The 17,512-nt window shown below is 35.7% G+C and overlaps 1 protein-coding gene across 6 annotated transcripts in view; it reads left to right on the top strand.

Moving 5' to 3' along the window:
- The window catches only part of LIN52 (lin-52 DREAM MuvB core complex component), a 107,211-nt gene that overhangs the window by 15,902 nt on the left and 73,797 nt on the right, over positions 1-17,512 (top strand). Inside the window, exon 6 of one of the 6 annotated variants that reach the window (XM_057318488.1) lies at positions 10,271-11,654. The exons of 3 other annotated variants lie outside the window; for them this stretch is intronic. In XM_057318488.1, coding sequence (XP_057174471.1) covers positions 10,271-10,296 — 26 coding nt within the window. In that variant the 3' untranslated portion in view covers positions 10,297-11,654. Of the gene's footprint in view, positions 1-234; positions 10,219-10,270; positions 11,655-17,512 lie in introns of those variants that run through there. 2 more of the 6 variants (XM_026519534.4, XM_048220145.2) reach the window with 2 other exon arrangements.

Here is a 17,512-nt window from a genome sequence, read left to right as displayed (position 1 = left end):
TATATTCCTTCTGATTAGTCTTTCTTTTTCTGCTTTCCTACTGAGAAAGATAAAATTTTCCCCCCATTTTTTATTTTGGAGAATTTTAAACATATACCAAAGTAGAGAGAATAGAATAATGACCTCATGTAGCCATGACCCAGCTTCAGTAGTCAACATATGGCCAATCTGTTTCACTTACACAACCTCCCATAATTTTTATTTTGTTAAAGATTTTATTTATTTATTTGACAGCACAAGAAGGGAGAGTCGCAGGCAGAGGGAAAGGGAGAAGCAGACTCCCCGCTGAGCAGGGAGCCGGATGCGGGACTCGATTCCAGGACCCCAGGATCATGACCTGAGCCGAAGGCTGTTGTTTAACCAACTGAGCCACCCAGGCGCCCACCTCCCATAGTTATTTTAAAGCAAATCTTAGGTATTATATTACCTCATTGCCCAATAACTCCATATATATTTCCAAAAGATAAGATCTGTCTCCTTCTTACCTTACCTTTTAAAATATATTCACAATTCCATTATTATGCCAAAAATTTTTCAACAAACTTGCTTAATATCGTCAAATAGCTAATCGGGATTCGGATTTCCCTTGTTGACTTATAATTGTCTTTATACAGTTGGTTTATTAGAATCGGGTCCTAAATAAGGTTCATATACTGTATTTGATTGATATGTCTCTTAAGTCTCTCTTCATCTGTCATAGTTCCACCTCCTTTTTATTTTCCCTTGCCACTTATTAAACCTAGTTATTTGTTCTGTAGAACTTTCCACATTCTGGATTTTGTTGTTTACATTCCTATGGTAGTGGTTAATATGTTCATTTATCCCTTTTTATTTCCTGGTAGTTAGATCTAGAAGCTTGCACAGATGACAGCTTGACCTTTTTATTTTTATTTTGGCCATTTCCTAAATGGTATTGTATACATCCATCAGAAGGTACATCATGTCTGCCTATCTGTCTTTGTGATGTTATAATTAATTAGTTGATGAAGGCGTTGTTAGCCTGATTATTCATTGTAAAATTCTCCATCAGCCTTACACAAGAGTTTTAGCAGCCTTTGGTAACTGCCTAGATCCCCTGTTTTATTATAGGTTGCCAGATGGTAATACTCTAGTTCTGTCATTTTTTGTTATTAACTAGAATTTTTTATAAAGGACTTTATCTTATCAACTATTTATTATTACCTTGAAAGCTGTTTCTACAGGATAAATGAATCTTTCTCTTTATCAGTTTTTAGAATAAAGAGTTCCCCTAAACATCAGTAAAGTTTATTTTAATGGCTTTCCACAGAATCAGAGACTTGGTGTGGTTGATTTAGTTTTTAATCCACACAGTTAAAAACATTATTACTGTTAAGTGTTTGTATCTCTAAAACTTAAGACATTGTAGGTGGGGATTTGTAGTCACCTAACTCAGCCACTTTTAAGTACTGAACCAAAATGCCGCAACAAAAATGCTCATTTCTGCCATATGAGTCCCTTGAGCACAGCTGAGATTTTTAAAAATAATTTTCTGGTTCAAAATTCACCCTTATTTCAATTTCCGTAGCAGTGCTTTGCAACTTATTGTCATTTTTCCCTGATTACAATAAGTTAACTGACATATAGAAAATAGTTTTCGCTAATAGAATTGGAAAGGTTTAAATTGATATGTATTGGACTTCTTGGGTACAGTCTCTGTTTTATTGTATATAGTGTATTTGCATAAAAACAAGATCTTTTTTTTGTCCTTACAGATTATTCATCTGCTCTAGGGGTTGACATTTACTTGACACCCTAATCTGGTGTTTCGATGTCTCAGTCCTCTTTCCTGCATTAATTGAGAGGATGACATGGATGAAAAATAAGCAATAGGAACTGATGAATCCCCAAGGACCAGTGATCCTGTTTTCATGCAAATATCTGCACTGATAAAGATGATGGAAAGAAAAAAAATGCAAAAAATATTTGTCCTCAGAACATGATTGTTTGTCACTTCTCTAGAGCATTGTTATATGTTGTGTATAGAAATAATGTGTACCTTCTAGGGCTGATAGTAACTAGATTGTGTCTTTTGGAAGATGAACCATGCCCTTTGATTTGGTACGTGATTATGTCTCAGATAACCCTTTTGGGATTTTGGAGTGCAGTAATTTGTATAGGTGTTTATAGCTTGGCTTGATTTGAGCAGTTAATTAATATGAAATTCCCATAAATACATAGAAACATGAAAAATTGTAAACTGCCTTACCATATAAAGAATTTCGTTTTCATAACTTCTTTCTGAGTTCAGCGTCCTTCCTGTTTTGCTGGAACTGTTGCAGTCTCTAACCAGTATCCCTGCCTCTCAACCACCCCATTCCAGGCTATCTTGTTTATCCTTCTCCGATTAATTTTTCTAAAGTATCATTTGCTTCTTTTGTCCTTTGCTCATAAGTCATTATTAGTACTTTACTGACCATGCGATCAAATTCATTTTCTAGCATGGCATTCAAAATCCTGTTCATTCTGGCCCTAGCTTAATGACTAGTTTTCTTACTTACTTCTCCCCTACCAAAATACCATGTGCTGTTCCCATTTGAAATAGTCTTCCTGTTACACTTGGTCATCTTCTTAATTCTATCCATGCTATTCCTTTTTCTCAGAAAGCTCTCCCTGACCTATTTCTAATATTAGAACTTCTAGTCATCCTTCACTGTTTAGTCCCAGATTTACCTCTTTCAACAGCCTTTCCTTTTCATTCCTTATCTGGAAAGTGAACGCTTTCCTGGCCTCCCAAATTGCTCCTAGAGCAGTTCATTTGTTTCATTTGTATGGCACTTTTACCATTCTGGGAGATTTTGGTACATGTCTTATCCCTTGATTGATTGTAACTCTTTCAGGTAAGAATCATACTTTGGGCTATCTTTCTGATCCATAGAGTACCTGGCATGTAGTAAATGCACAAGTGTGTATTTGCTGATGTAATGAATGATCAACTGCTGATGACTTTGGGTGAAATGATAGAAGTTTCCTAATGAAATCTATTGACTTCACACTGAAAAGGTGAAAGTTTCTGGAAATTGTTCTTTTTCTGGATAGTTGGTGTTTTAGTGATGAGAAGTAACATTTGAAGGTCTTGTAGTGTCTGGAATTTTCTTCTAGTGGCTGATCAACCACACATAGTAAAAATAGGGTGAAGCTCATTGAAGGTGGTTTGATTTTATCTTCTACTTGAACCTTATTCCATCACTGTTATGACCTGGACATGATCCTGATCTAATCTTTTCAACAGTCCGTTGGTTGCTTTATTCCTAAGAGCAATGAAACTAGGGGTGCCTGGCTGGCTCAGTTGATAGAGCATGTGACTCCCCCTTGATCTCGGAGTTGTAAATTTGAGCCCCATGTTGGGTGTAGAGATTACTTAAAGATAAAATCTTAAAAAAAAAAAAAAAAGACAAATGGACTATCATTGTGAATCTTATTGAACACTGATTCTCAACATTTTTTACCCTTTAAAATTTTTTTCCCTCTTGTCTCTGAAGGCTAGAAATGATGCAGATGAGCTAATTAATGGCTATATTCAAGATATTTTTAAACAGAATGTGAAAATTGGGAAAGCAGAGGATCATGCCATTTGAAACTAAGGCTAAAGGTTGGGATTCTGATGCACTTGTTCTTTTTTCTTTTACTTTTTTTTTTTTTTTTAAAGATTTATTTATTTATTTATTTGACAGAGATAGAGACAGCCAGCGAGAGAGGGAACACAAGCAAGGGGAGTGGGAGAGGAAGAAGCAGGCTCCCAGGGGAGGAGCCTGACGTGGGGCTTGATTCCAGAACGCCAGGATCACACCCTGAGCCGAAGGCAGACGCTTAACGACTGAGCCACCCAGGAGCCCCTTCTTTTACTTTTTTTAAATAGCAGTTTGTTGAGATATAATTCACATACCCTACAATTCACCTACTTACAATGTGCAATTCAGTGGCTTTTAATATATTTAGAGTTGTACAGCTATCACCACAATTGTAGAACATTTTTATCTTCCCAAAAAGAAATACTGTACCCATTAGCATTCATTTCTTATTTGCCTCCTAGGCCTACAGGTCTAGGCCACCGCTAATCCGCTTTCTGTCTTTATGAATTTACCTATTCTCGACATTTCATATGAACGGAATCATACAGTATGTGGTCTTCGTGACTGGTTTCTTTCACATAACGTAATGTTTTCAATGTTTGTGTTGTAGCATGTATCAGTACTTAACTTCTTTTTATGGCCAAATAATATTCCATTGTATAGATATATTTATCCACCAGTTCTCCGCATTATACTTATCCCCCAGTTAATGGACATTTAGATTTTTTTCTATTTGGCTAGTATGAATAATGCTGCTGTAAACATTTATTTACAAGTTTTTGTGCGGATTTACCTTTCTGTTCTCTTGGACTTACAACTAGAAGTGGAATTCTTGGATCATATGATAACTCTACGTCTGACTTTTTTGAGGAACGTCAGACTGTCTTCCATACTGGCTGTACCATTTTACACTCCCACAACAGTGTATGAGAACTCCAGTTTCTCCATATTCTTGCCAGTACTTGTTTTTGTTTTCAAACGTTATTTATCCTAGTGAATGTGAATGTGAATGTGAATCTCATTGCTTAGATTTGTATTTGACTAATAACTAATGATATTGAGCATGTTTTCATGTACTTATTGGCCAGTTGTATATCTTCTTTGGAGAACTGTTTGTTTAGATCCTTTACCCATTTTTAAATTGGATTATTTGTATTTATTAGTTGTAAGAGTTCTTTATATAGTCTAGAAACAGGTCATTTATCATATGTATGCTTTGCAGAAGTTTTCTCCCATTTTGTGGGTTGTCTTTTTACTTTCTTGATGATGTCCTTTGAAGCACAAAATTTTAAGATTTTGTTTAAGTTCAGCTTATCTATTTTTGTTTTTGTTGCTTGTATTTTGGTTTCATACCTAAGAAACCATTGCCTAATCCAGTGTCCCGAAGATTTATGTATGCCTGTGTTTTCTTCTAAGAGTTTTATAGTTTTAACTCTTACATTTAGGTCTTTGATCCATTTTAAGTTAATTTTTGTATATGGGGTAAGGTAAGGATCCAGATTCATTGTTTTGCATGTGGAGAGCCAGTTGTTTCAAACATTATTTGTTGAAAAGACTATTCTTTTCCTATTGATTGTCTTGGCATTTTTGTTAAAAATCAGTTAACCATAAATGCAAGGATATATTTCTAGACTCCCAAATCTGCTTCAATGAACTTTACGTCTATCCTTATGCCACTACCCCCACCGTTTTGATTACTGTAGTTCTATACTAAGTTTTGAAATTGGGATGTGTGAGTTTTCCAACTTTGTTCTTCTTTTTCAAGATTGTTTTGGCTACTCTGGGTCTCTTGAATTTCCGTAAGAATTTTAACTTGTCAGTTGTTACAAAGAAGTCAGTTGGGATTTTGATAGAGATTGCATTGCATCCGTAGATCAGTTTGGGGAGTGTTCCCATCTTAATAATATTAAAATGATTAATGAGTGTAGTATGTCTTCTATTTACTTAGGTCTTTAATTTCTTTCAGTACTGTTTTGTAGTTTTCAAAGTATAAGTTTTACATTTTGTTAAATTAGTTCTTAAGTATTTTATTTTTTGATGTTATTAATGTTATTGTCTTCTTAATTTCATTTTCAGTTTGTTCATTGGTGCTTTATTTTTTTTCCAAGTTTTTATTTAAATTCCAGTTAACGTACAGTGTAATATTAGTTTCATGTGTAGAATTTAGTGGTTCATCACTTAAGTACAAGACCTGGTGCTCATCACAATTTGCCCTCCTTAATCCCCATCGCCTATCTAACCCATCCCCCCTGCCCATCTCCCCTCCAGTAACCATCAGTTAGTCCTCTATAGTTAGCAGTCTGTTTCTTGGTTTGCCTCTCTTTTTTCCCCCCTATGTTCATTTATTTCTTAAGCTCATTGGTACTTTAGAGAAATGCAGTTGACCTTTGAATAATGGGGCTTGAGGTGCCAAACCTCTGTGCAGTCGAAAATCTGTATATAACTTTTGACTCCCTCAAAGCTTAACTAGCCTACTTAATAGCTTACTGTTGACCTGAAACCTTACTTATAAACAGTTGATTAACTCATATTTTTATGCTACATGTATCATATAGTGTATTCTACAATAAAGTAACCTGGAGAAAAGAAAATGTTAAGAAAATCATAAGGAAGGGAAAATATATTTATATTACTGTATTTATCAAAAACAAATCTATGTGTAAGTGGACCTGCACGGTTTAAACCATGTTGTTCAAGGGTCGGCTGTATAATTTTGTATGTTGATCTTCTATCCTGCAACCTTACTGAACCCATTTATTAGTTCTAAAAGAGTTTCAGTAGATTACTTAAGGTTTTCTATATACAGGGGCGCCTGGATGGCTGAGTCAGTTAAGCATCTGATACCAGCTCAGGTCTTGATCTCAGGGTCGTGGGTTCAAGCCCATGTTGGGCTCCACACTGGGCATGGAACTTGCTTAAAAAAAAGAAAAAAAGATTTTCTATATACAAAATCATGTCATCTGCAAATATAGTTGTACTTCTTCATTTCCAGTCTGAATGCCTTTTATTTCATTGTCTTGCTTAATTTCCCTGGCTAGAAATTCCAGTACAGTGTTGAATAGAAGTGGCAAAACTGGACATCCTTGTCTTCTTCCTGACTTTAGGGAAAAAGCATTAAGTATGGTGTTAGTTGTGGGTTTTTTGTGGATGTCCTTTGTCAGGATGAGGAAATTACGTTTTCTTTTTTGTTGAGTGTTTTTATCATGAAGAGGTGTTGAATTTGATGCATTTGTTTTTTATTACGCTTTACCTTATACTACAAAATAAATTAAAGTCTCAGTTTAATTTATATTCATTTACTTGGTATGGGTTGGAATTTACTTGGTATAAAGAAAAGATAGACTAAACAATTATTAATGTAAATAATTTCACGATGAGCATATTACCCTCTAAGAATAGCTTTACGAAATTTACCTTATTTTGATACAAGTTGTTGTTTCCGCTAATTTATAGTCTAATCCTGTATGTTCATTTAGAAATTTCAGGGTGACTATTATTTGGCTAAATTTAATCACTTGCCATAGTTTTTAAAAAGCAGCATTTTATTGTAAAAAGACTGAGACGTCCCCATTCCTACTTCATCCCATCAGTCTATATTGATGAAGTTGGCTATACCAGAAACTCTTTGGTACAACTTCCTTAGGAGGTGGTACCGAAGGAAAACTCCCAAGTAGTAGATTTCTCTGCACTCTAGGCATATAATTTTTTGGAAAAAAATGACCATTTATATCTAGAAATTGTTTCACATCTAGATAAAATTCTAAAGAACAGTTAACTCTGGTCTTTAGATTTTTTATTTTCATCTATGAAGGAAGAGAAGGAGAGAAAAACTGGGACTCTTACAGCTGGATATTCTTCTTTGTGGCCTGACAGCAGAAATATTTGTCTGGCTTACTTTATAAGGCCTGTTGAGTCTCCCTCTGTAATAGAAGTTAAATTAACTGCAGTTGATTGATTGAGGAGGAAAATCTTATAGCCTTTAACCTCTAGATGGCAGCATGAGTCTTACTGTACTACCAGCTTTTCCTCAACCGTCTCTCTGGAACTGGGTTTCTGATTTAGGTAAGACATTCTTGTGACTTCACGAGACTTTTTGCCTAACTTTGTTGATGCCTTGCTTGATCTTTTAGATTTTTGTTTTTCCTTTTCATCTCCCCAGTTTTTAAATCCCTTTTCAAAGCAATATATATTTCTGATGCTCAGAGTGCTTTCGTTTCTCTATTGTCAAGAGATTTATGGAAAAAATTCTAAAAATGCGGTAGTTTAATTCAATAGATTCCGTACCTGGATATAAGCCCCTCAGAATGGGCTCAGTTCTCTCGTCTCAGCTTATCTTGTTCTGTCCTTTGACTCTGCAGGCTACTGTGTGAGAACAGACACCGCTTTAAGTTAAGGCAGAAACGTTGGCTAAAATTGAGGAAATAAATTTGAACTCATTAGTCGCTCTTCAAGAAGAATCTACTCATTTTAAAATAAAACTTGCAAATATTTAGCCATTTTGAGTAATGAGATAATAGGAAAAGAATGAGGTATTCAATTCAGCAACTCTTTGAGTGGTGACCTCCTGCAGGGCTCTGCAGGGGCTATGAAGAGGAATAAGACATAATTACTGCCCTTGTGCAGATTAAAATCTAGTAGGAAAGGGAGATAAGACAATTAAGTAAATGATTCTTAATAAAAGGTAGAGGAGATAAGCTCCATAAGAGTACAAAGATCTATGGGGTTGGGGAGAAGAGGATAATTACATTAGATTGCTATAGGAATGGCAGGTATGTTTCACTCTGTATATCAACATGGATTGATTAGTAAGGATTGTCTAGGGCCATTGAATTGAGGATTTTGAGAAGGAGCCTAGATTCAGAGAAGTCAGTTAGCATTGTCTGCTGTGGACAAGAGGGAAGGGTTTGGTAGTATTTGCTATTTCTGGATCATTGAAAATAGACCTTACAGAACACATAGGAGCTTGTTAGGTGGGAGTGGGAAGGGACCATATTCCAGGTGGAGTGAATATTCAGAGCAAAACAGAGTTTGAAGGAATAGCTGTGCTCAAGGAATGGTGGGAGTGATCTAATCTGGTTCTTAAGGAGCCTAGGTTACATCAAGGTTCATAAGAACTAAGGCAAGGAAGGAGACAGGGACTGGATTGAGGAGACCCTTAAATTCTAGGGGGTGAGGAGTTAGATTTAAAGGTAATGGAAGTATGTGAAATCTTTTTTAAGAGGTATTTTAGAGGCACCTGGGTGGCTCAGTCGGTCATGATCTCAGGGTCCTGGGATCGAGTCCCATGGTGGGGCTCCCTGCTCAGTGGAGAGTCTGCTTCTCCCTCTCCCATTGCCCCTCCCCCCCGCTCATGTCTCTCTCTCTCTCTCTCTCTCTTTCTCTCTCAAACAAATAAATAAAATCTTTAAAAAAAATAAAAGATATTTTAATGGCTGTAACATTAATTAATGTGTTTATTATAGATGGTTTATAGAGACACTTACTAAAAGAGACTTTACCATAAATCTGTTATTGTAAAGTTAAAGAAAAAAGTAGAAACTGTATAGCCTTACCACTAAGAAATAACACTGAATGTGTTTTTTGCCCCACTCTTTTCCCTTTGTGTATGGATGTTGTGTTTACGTTTCTGCTTGTGTCCATACATATACATAGACATGCTTTTTAACATAACCAAGACTATAGTATATGTATATAGTTTTAGCCTGTGCATTTTTTTCATTCTATCTTAAGCATTTTTCTGTGTCACTAAAAATTCTACCATTGAAGATTTCTGAGTAGGGAAGTCACATCCTTAGGAGGCATTGGTGCATGGGATGGATGGAACGGTAGAGCCAGGAGGCTGGAAGCTATTACGGGAGTCCAGCAAGAAGAGATGAGGGCTTGAATAAATGGTGGCAGTGAGAATGGAAAGAAGTGCACTGACAGTACATGCTTCAGCTGTATCATTTCTGGAACTGGGTAACTGGATGGATCTTAGAGGGTAAGCTGAAATTAGAGTCTACCATGATGTTTTAAGCCTGACTAATTACAGGGACTTCAGAAGAAGGAGAAAGATCCAGTTAAAGAAAAACATCACCAAACTCTTCTATATGTTTCTTTGGAGGGAGGGACCTAATTTTTTTTTTTTTTTTTTAGAAATAAGTAAAAGCCATTTTTATAGGTGGATGTTATTAAAAGAGTGACAGCAAATACTCTTGTCTAGTTTGGGCAACAGGTAATGTTTTGGATAGATATTCTCCTTACAGGGAAATAAACATGTGAAACAAGATATCCATCACTTCAGAAATGGATTTGTGTGGTCCCTTTACAGTACTCTGGCAGATCATCAGCCTTCTCAGTTGAATAAATTACTTTTGATAGTTTTCTTCCATAGTAGTGATATTTTATTCACTTAGCTTATGGGTAGCTATTCAGGAAATTGGTGTGGCCTTTATATATAGTTGATGTCCAAATTTTTGTTAACTGGAAAAAAATTTCAGAAGTATAAATTTGAGATGGTGTGGTGACTACATTTACATGGTGAGCTTTGTATAATGTGTAGAATTGTCAAATCACTGTGATGTACACCTGCAGCTAATATAACATTGTATGTCAACTATACTTCAGAAATAAAGAAATATGTTTAAAATAACAGTATTTGTCCCCAAATATTTGATGTTGATACATCTGTTCATCAACAGCTATATTTGGATCATATCTGCAATAGGGTCAGTTCCTCCCAGAAGTGAAGACAGCATTTTACATGCAGCTGGAGATTTGTGAGATCTCTGACAGAGGGGAAGTCCACTGCCACTTTGTCTTCTAGAAAGGCACTTCCTACCCCTGCGTCCTTGTGAACAGCAAGTATTATAATTTTTAAAGTCATTGCTAACTTGGTAGGCAAAATATTAATATCTTGTTTTAGTGTTTGTTCCTTGTGAAGATGAACTTTTTAAAAAAATATTTCTTGATTATATCTGTTGACAGGGAAATTCAAGAAGGTATAAATTTAAATTATTTTAACCTGAAAAATAAAGCCAGGGAACTTGATGCAAAATCACCTTAAAGACAGTGTTATAATCTGCGCTTCTCAAAGACCAAATGAAATTTATCTTTTATTTTTTGTTTCAGACGTCGCCATTACCATTTCACCATAGTCATTAACATGGCATCCTATTTAGGTAGTAATACAGTATAAAATCTAGAAATCCCACTTTGAAGGGATCAAGGTTATTCCTCATAATTAGAAATTGTCAGTTTAGCCGTATTTTGTTTTTAAAAACCTATTATGATAATGGGAAATAAAACACGCCATTATTTCTCATTTGTCCCTTGGTTAACAAATTAGGATACACAAAGCCTCAAATTACCTTTAAGGCTTATAAGCATTCATATATTTTATCCATTAGTCAAGTTGTTTCATAAACCCAACGTTGCCTCTGAAATGGCTTCACACGCAAAGAGAATTTTACCATAAAATGCTTGTGGTATTCTATTCTCTTCTGATTTGGGGTGGGGGTTGGGGCAGGCAAGGATAGAGGAAAGTAAGCAGAGCATACATTAATTTGGGTGGGGTTGGTTTCAAAGTAGCATTCTGTTTAATTGTACAAAATATATGGTAGGGAAATGTACATAGTGGAACAATTTTAAAGTTCAACATTAGGGGAATAACCAAGTGAATTATAGTACCATCCACACAGGAGAAGATAATGTAGCCATTAAAAATGTTAAAGCATTAAAGAGAATTTAATTATAGAAAACTGCTCATTATATGTAAGGATAATTGCAAGTGAAAAAATCATAATGCAGAACACAAAATCAAGTTGTTCTTTGTCTTCCTTTTTGTTTTTGGTTTTGTTTGGAGATCGTGGGCATAGACAAGTGATGGGAAGGAAATACATCAATATGTTTTTTGTTTGTTTTTCTGCCCTAGAGGAAGAGACATTTATTCTGCCCTATAAGCATCAGAAATGCGCAAATATGCTTTAATGCCTATCTCAAGTGATTTTTTTGTTGTTGTTTAAATTTTTCTGCATTTTCCTTATTGCCCACAATGAGCACATTCTATTCTGTTGAGTTGAAAAAGTAAAGAAATAGAGAAGAATTGTATACCATTGTAGAAACAAAATTATAGTTACTTGAAAGGTCTCTCTCCTAATTTCCTGTGTAGTTAAAATTTTAAACTCTTTTATGGACCGTTTCTAAATAAAAATGACTAGGTCCATTAACAACAATTGATCACTTTAAGCAAGTGATGAATAGCAAGGGGAAAGTTGTGATACTTCATTTTCCATCCTTAGCATGTTCTTCCAGAAGTAGAAATTTGGGAATAAAAGTGGTAACCTGTTGGGTCAAGGGCAAGAGACGGCTTAGTTGGTGAAAGAGGTATCTTTTCATAGGCAAACATTGGCCAAGATTTTGTCCAGCTTTATGCTTTCAGCTTTTCTCTCCTGTAGTTGGAGAACAATATTCTTAGTATTAACTGCTCAGCAGGAGCAAAGAACTGTTTAAATGTATGTCAGTCTTACGTAAAATTGCAGCTCTTTAGTTGAGAAGTATGAGACCTCAGATTTAGGATATGAAAATATTTCACTGTGATGACATTTTTTGTTCTTTAATAAACTTTTTAAATGGAAGTATAATATACATAAAAGTACACAAATTACACCTTAATGAATTTTCAGAAAATTAGTACTTCTCTGTGACCATGACCCAGACCAGATGAAGATATAGAACCTTTCCAATATACAAAGCCACCTTCATTCTTCCAGTGACCTTCCCCTTCCCCAAAGGCAAGCAGTATTGTGACATGATATCATGAAAGAATTTTGTTTTTGAACTTTATGTTAACGGAATCACAAGTTAACATATTCTTTTGTATCTGGCCTTTTTTTTTTTTTAAGATTTTATTTATTTATTTGACAGAGAGAGAGACAGCTATTGAGAGAGGGAACACAAGCAGGGGGAGCGGGAGAGGGAGAAACAGGCTCTCAGCAGAGGAGCCTGATGCGGGCTCGATCCCATAACGCCAGGATCACGCCCTGAGCCAAAGGCAGACGCTTAACGACTGCGCCATCCAGGCGCCCCTTGTATCTGGCCTTTTTTGTTCAACATTTTGAACATCCATAGTGTTCCATTATGTTTAGCAGTCATTTGTTTATTTTCATCACTGTGTGGTATACCATTGCAAGCAAGAACACAACACAGTGTTTTCATTCTGCCAGTCATAAACATTGGGATTGTTTCCAGCTTTTGGTAATTACAAATACTCTGAGCATTCGTGGTATATGTCCTTTTTTTGGTATATGCATTTTTGTTGTATGTAAAACTAGGAGTAGAATTGCTGGGTTTTGGGTATATATATGTTTAGTTTTAATAGATACTACTTCCAAACAGTTTTCCAAAGTGATTATACCAATTTACAAGCCCTTCCACAATTTCAGTTGCACCAAGTCCTTACTAGCAGACATATTCTCAGTCTTTTAAATCCTAACCATTGTAAAATAAATAAATAAATAAATAAATAAATAAATAAATAAATAAATAAATTCTAACCATTGTAATAGTTAGAATGGTATTGCAATGTAGTTTTAATTTCCATTTTCCCAATGACTAATGAGGTTGAGCCCCTTTTCATATATTCATTGGCCATTTGTATAACATCTTTTGTCAAGTGTTTATCATATCCTCTTGCCCATCTTTAAAAATTTGTCAATTTTTAAAAACTTGATTTGCAACTATTGTTAACAATCCAGATAGGCATTCTTTGTTAGTTACATAAATTGCAAATATCTTATCCCTCTCCATGGCTTGCCTTTTGATTTTCTAAATGGTATATTTTAATGAGCCAAAGTTTGCTTTTTTTCTCCCAACTTTATATTTTGTCAAGTTTCAAATGTCTTTAAAATGTTTCAAGAATAGGGGTGCCTGGGTGGCTCAGTCCGTTAAGCGTCTGTCTTTGGCTCAGGTCATGATCCCAGGGTCCTGGGATCGAGCCTCATGTTGGGCTCCCTGCTCAGCAGAGAGCCTGCTTCTCCCTCTCCCTCTGCCTGCCGCTCTGCCTACTTGAGCTCTCTCTCTAGCTCTCTGTCAAATAAATAAAATCTTAAAAAAAAAGTTTCGAGAATAATACTTCCATACAATACTTCCATAACCTTTACGTGTTCACCAGTTGTTAACATTTGTCACATTTGCTTTCTTTCCACATGTAATTTTAAGTTTATTGTTTTATTCTTGAACTATTTGAGAGCTAGCTACAGAAATCATGACACTTCAAAAATACTAGCATTTTTAAAGAATGAGGATATTCTCCTACATATGTACAATATAATTTTAACACACTCAAGAAATTTAACATGATACAATACAATCGTTTGTCATACAATCCATATTCAGATTTCTGCAATTTAAACAGAAGTTTTGAATTTTAGTGTAGTTCATTTTAGCAGTATTTTCCCTTTTTGTTGATGCCACACCTGTTATTTTAGTTTGGGTTATGATAATGTCAAAGCTGTAGTATCTTAGAAATAAATATTAAATTACTAGATATGTGACTTGGGCTGGCTGAATTCTTTTCTTCTCCCACTTCCTCTCCCTCTTGGGGATATCAAAATATCATTATTGGTTATGTAATAGAAAGAAAAAATACAAATGGACAAAGTGAGAGTATGTTTTCCGCAACTTAGCGGTTTCCTGATTTGATGGGTAAGTTTTCTGACAACCTTATTGAGTGATGCATTTTTAAATGTGTTATCATTTATCATGTGAAAATCCTTGGAAAACCACTTTCCTTGAAAAACCAAAACATCTTTAACTGTTTGTTGACTAACTTGGGCACCGTATGACAAAAAAACTTGCATAATGAACTAATAGCCAAGTTGATGCATATAATTGTTTTAGAATTGGAAAGGAAAGAATAAGGAAGATTTTAGTCTCACGTTAGTAATTAAAACTTGCATCACTTAATTATAAAAGCAGAAGACATCTTTTCAAGTGTGTATGGAAACCATTATGGCTAGTAGTGTAAGAAATATAGAGTAAATTTGTAATATAAAATGAAAATAGCAGTTCTAAGCTATGGAGAATTATAAGAATAGAGAAAAGTTGTTTGGGTGGGATGTGGAAACCACAGGGAATGATACGGGAGCCATTGATTTCAGTTGGATTATTAATGTCTTATCTAAGTGCTATGCTTATAGGCCTTATAGTTTGACCCTGAGTGGGAAATCTACCCTGTACAGTGGATTATTTTTTGAAACTGTTGAGCCTACTAGATAGGTTTCTTTTGAGAAATAGTTTTAAACATTAAAAAAAAAAAGTAACTTCATGGGGATTGGAACTACATCTTGTGAAAATGAATCTGTGTCAAATCCCCCAGTCAACTAGAAAGAAAAGCCAGCATGAAAAAGGAAATGCATTGCTGTGAAGACGACTGAGGAAAAAGCTTGTTTGGGCATCTTTGTTGTGAAGGTTTAGGAAATCACTGAAGCTTTAGTGGCTTCCTGTCCAGCATGTTTTTTATTTTTCAGTTCATAGACCTTTTGTAGAAACGAATACATTGTAACTAATGTAAAACATGTGAGCAGTGACTTTAAGTCCCTGTTTCATGGTTCCAAACATGTCCCCTGGGAGAGTAGTATGATCATTGGCATCACTGTGGACATTTTGTGAGGTTTGAGGTTGTGTGTGTGTGTGTGTGTGTGTGTGTGTTTAAAGATTTTGTTTATTTGAGAGTGAGCATGTGCATGAGTTGGGGGGAGAGGGAGAAGCAGACTCCCTGCTGAGCAGGGAGCCCAATGCAGGACTCCATCCCAGAGCCCTGAGATCAAGACCTGAGCTGAAGGCAGATGCTTAACTGACTGACCCACCCAGGTGCCCTGTGAGGTTTGTTTTTGAAAAGAAATCCTTAAGAGGTCAGATCCAAGGAATTATATCTATATTTGATAGGTTGAAAAGCTTAAGGTTGTCTGGCTTAAAGAAAGCTTTGGAAGGGTATACTATCCTATTGTAGTGAACAGCTTGTAGGAATTGCTTTTTCAAAATATAGCTTAAGAAGTACCTCTGTTTGGGGCACCTGGTGGCTCAGTCGGCTATGTGTCCTACTCTTGATTTCAGCTCTGGTCATGATCTCAGGGGCTTGGGATCGAGCCCTGTGTTGAGCTCCCTGCTCAGTGGAGAGTCTGCTTCTCCCTTTCTCTCTCCCTCTGCCTCTCCCCCGGCTCATGCTTGAGTGTGCTGTCTCTCAAATAAATAAATAAATAAAATCTTAAAAAAAAAAATTGGAGAATTCAGTTGTAAGTCTATGTGTAGGCAATTTATGAGGATCTACCCAGGAGATAGTTAAGTGTATGGATCTAGTGGCAGGAAATAGAGTTTTGAACATCATCAACTTACAAGTACTAATTAAAGCTATCAGTGAGAAAGAGATCACCCAGGAAGGATGTGTGATGTTAAAACAGAACTCTGGTGTGGTAGGCAGATTCTGAGATGGTCTCTCTGATCCCTGCTACTGGTATTTATGCCCTTGCATGATCTTATTATTCCCTTGAGTGTGGGCTAGATCTAGTGACAGCAGAAGTGATGGAATGCTACTTCTGTGATTAAATTACAAAAAGACCACGACTTCTGTCTTGTTCTCCCTCATTACCCTTTCAGAAAAGCAAGCTGCCATGTTGTGAGTATGGAGAAAAAAACTGGCTTGGGAATTATAAGAGCCTGGTCATTGGGAACAGACTTATTCCAATACTTACTAAACTTGACAACTTATCTCTCTCTGACCTCATTTTCCTTGTCTATAAAATGAAGGTAATAATAATACCAACTTCCTGGGTTGTTGAGAGGATTAAATTGGATGATGACTATAAAATGCCTAGTATGAATCTTTGTGACCTTGGATCTGGCCACAGATTCTTACATATGACACCAAAAAATACAAGGAACAAAATCAAAAATAGATAAATTGGACTTCATTAAAGTTAAAAACATTTGTGTATCAAAAGCCATTATCAAGAAAGTGAAATGACAACCCACAGAATGGGAGAAAACTTTTGCAAATCATTCATCTGATAAGAGGCTAGTATCTACAATATATAAAGAACTCTTAAAACTCAACAACAAAAAGACAAACAATCCAATCAAAAAATGGGCAAAGAACTTGAATGGACATTTCTCCAAAGAAGATATACAAATGGCTAATAAGCACATAAAAAGATGGTGAACATCATTAGTCATTAGGGAAATGCAAATCATAGACACAATGGGATTTCATTTCACACCCACTAAGATGGCTATAGTAGTAATAGTTTCTTAAAAACAAAAAATAACAAGTGTTGGCAAGGATATGGTGAAATTAGAACTCTCATATGTTGCTGGTGGACATGTAAAATGATGTGGCCACTGTGGGAAAGTTTGGTGGTTCCCTAAAGGTTAAACAGAATTACCACGTGACCCAGCAATTCCACTACTAGATATGTACCCAGAGAATTGAAGACAAGAGCTTACAGTCATATGTAAGAATCTGTGGCCAGATCCAAGGTCACAAAGATTCATACTAGGCATTTTATAGTCATCATCCAATTTAATCCTCTCAACAACCCAGGAAGTTGGTATTATTATTACCTTCATTTTATAGACAAGGAAAATGAGGTCAGAGAGAGATAAGTTGTCAAGTTTAGTAAGTATTGGAATAAGTCTGTTCCCAATGACCAGTACTACCAGTACTATAAGTACTATTCATGTTAGCCAAAAGGTGGAAACAACCCAAATGTCCATTAATAGAGATGAGTGGATCAACAAAATATGGTATATACATACAGCGGAATATTATTCAGCCATAAAAATGAATGAAGTACTGATACATCGTACAACATGGATGAATGTCAAAAACATTACACTGACAAGGAAGCCAGATACAAAAATATTACATATTGTATGATTCCATTTAT

Source organism: Ursus arctos, unplaced genomic scaffold, assembly GCF_023065955.2.
Source record: "Ursus arctos isolate Adak ecotype North America unplaced genomic scaffold, UrsArc2.0 scaffold_25, whole genome shotgun sequence".
NCBI lineage: Eukaryota > Metazoa > Chordata > Mammalia > Carnivora > Ursidae > Ursus > Ursus arctos.
Note: the sequence above shows the minus strand (reverse complement) of the source record. Positions and strands in the feature narration are given on the sequence as shown.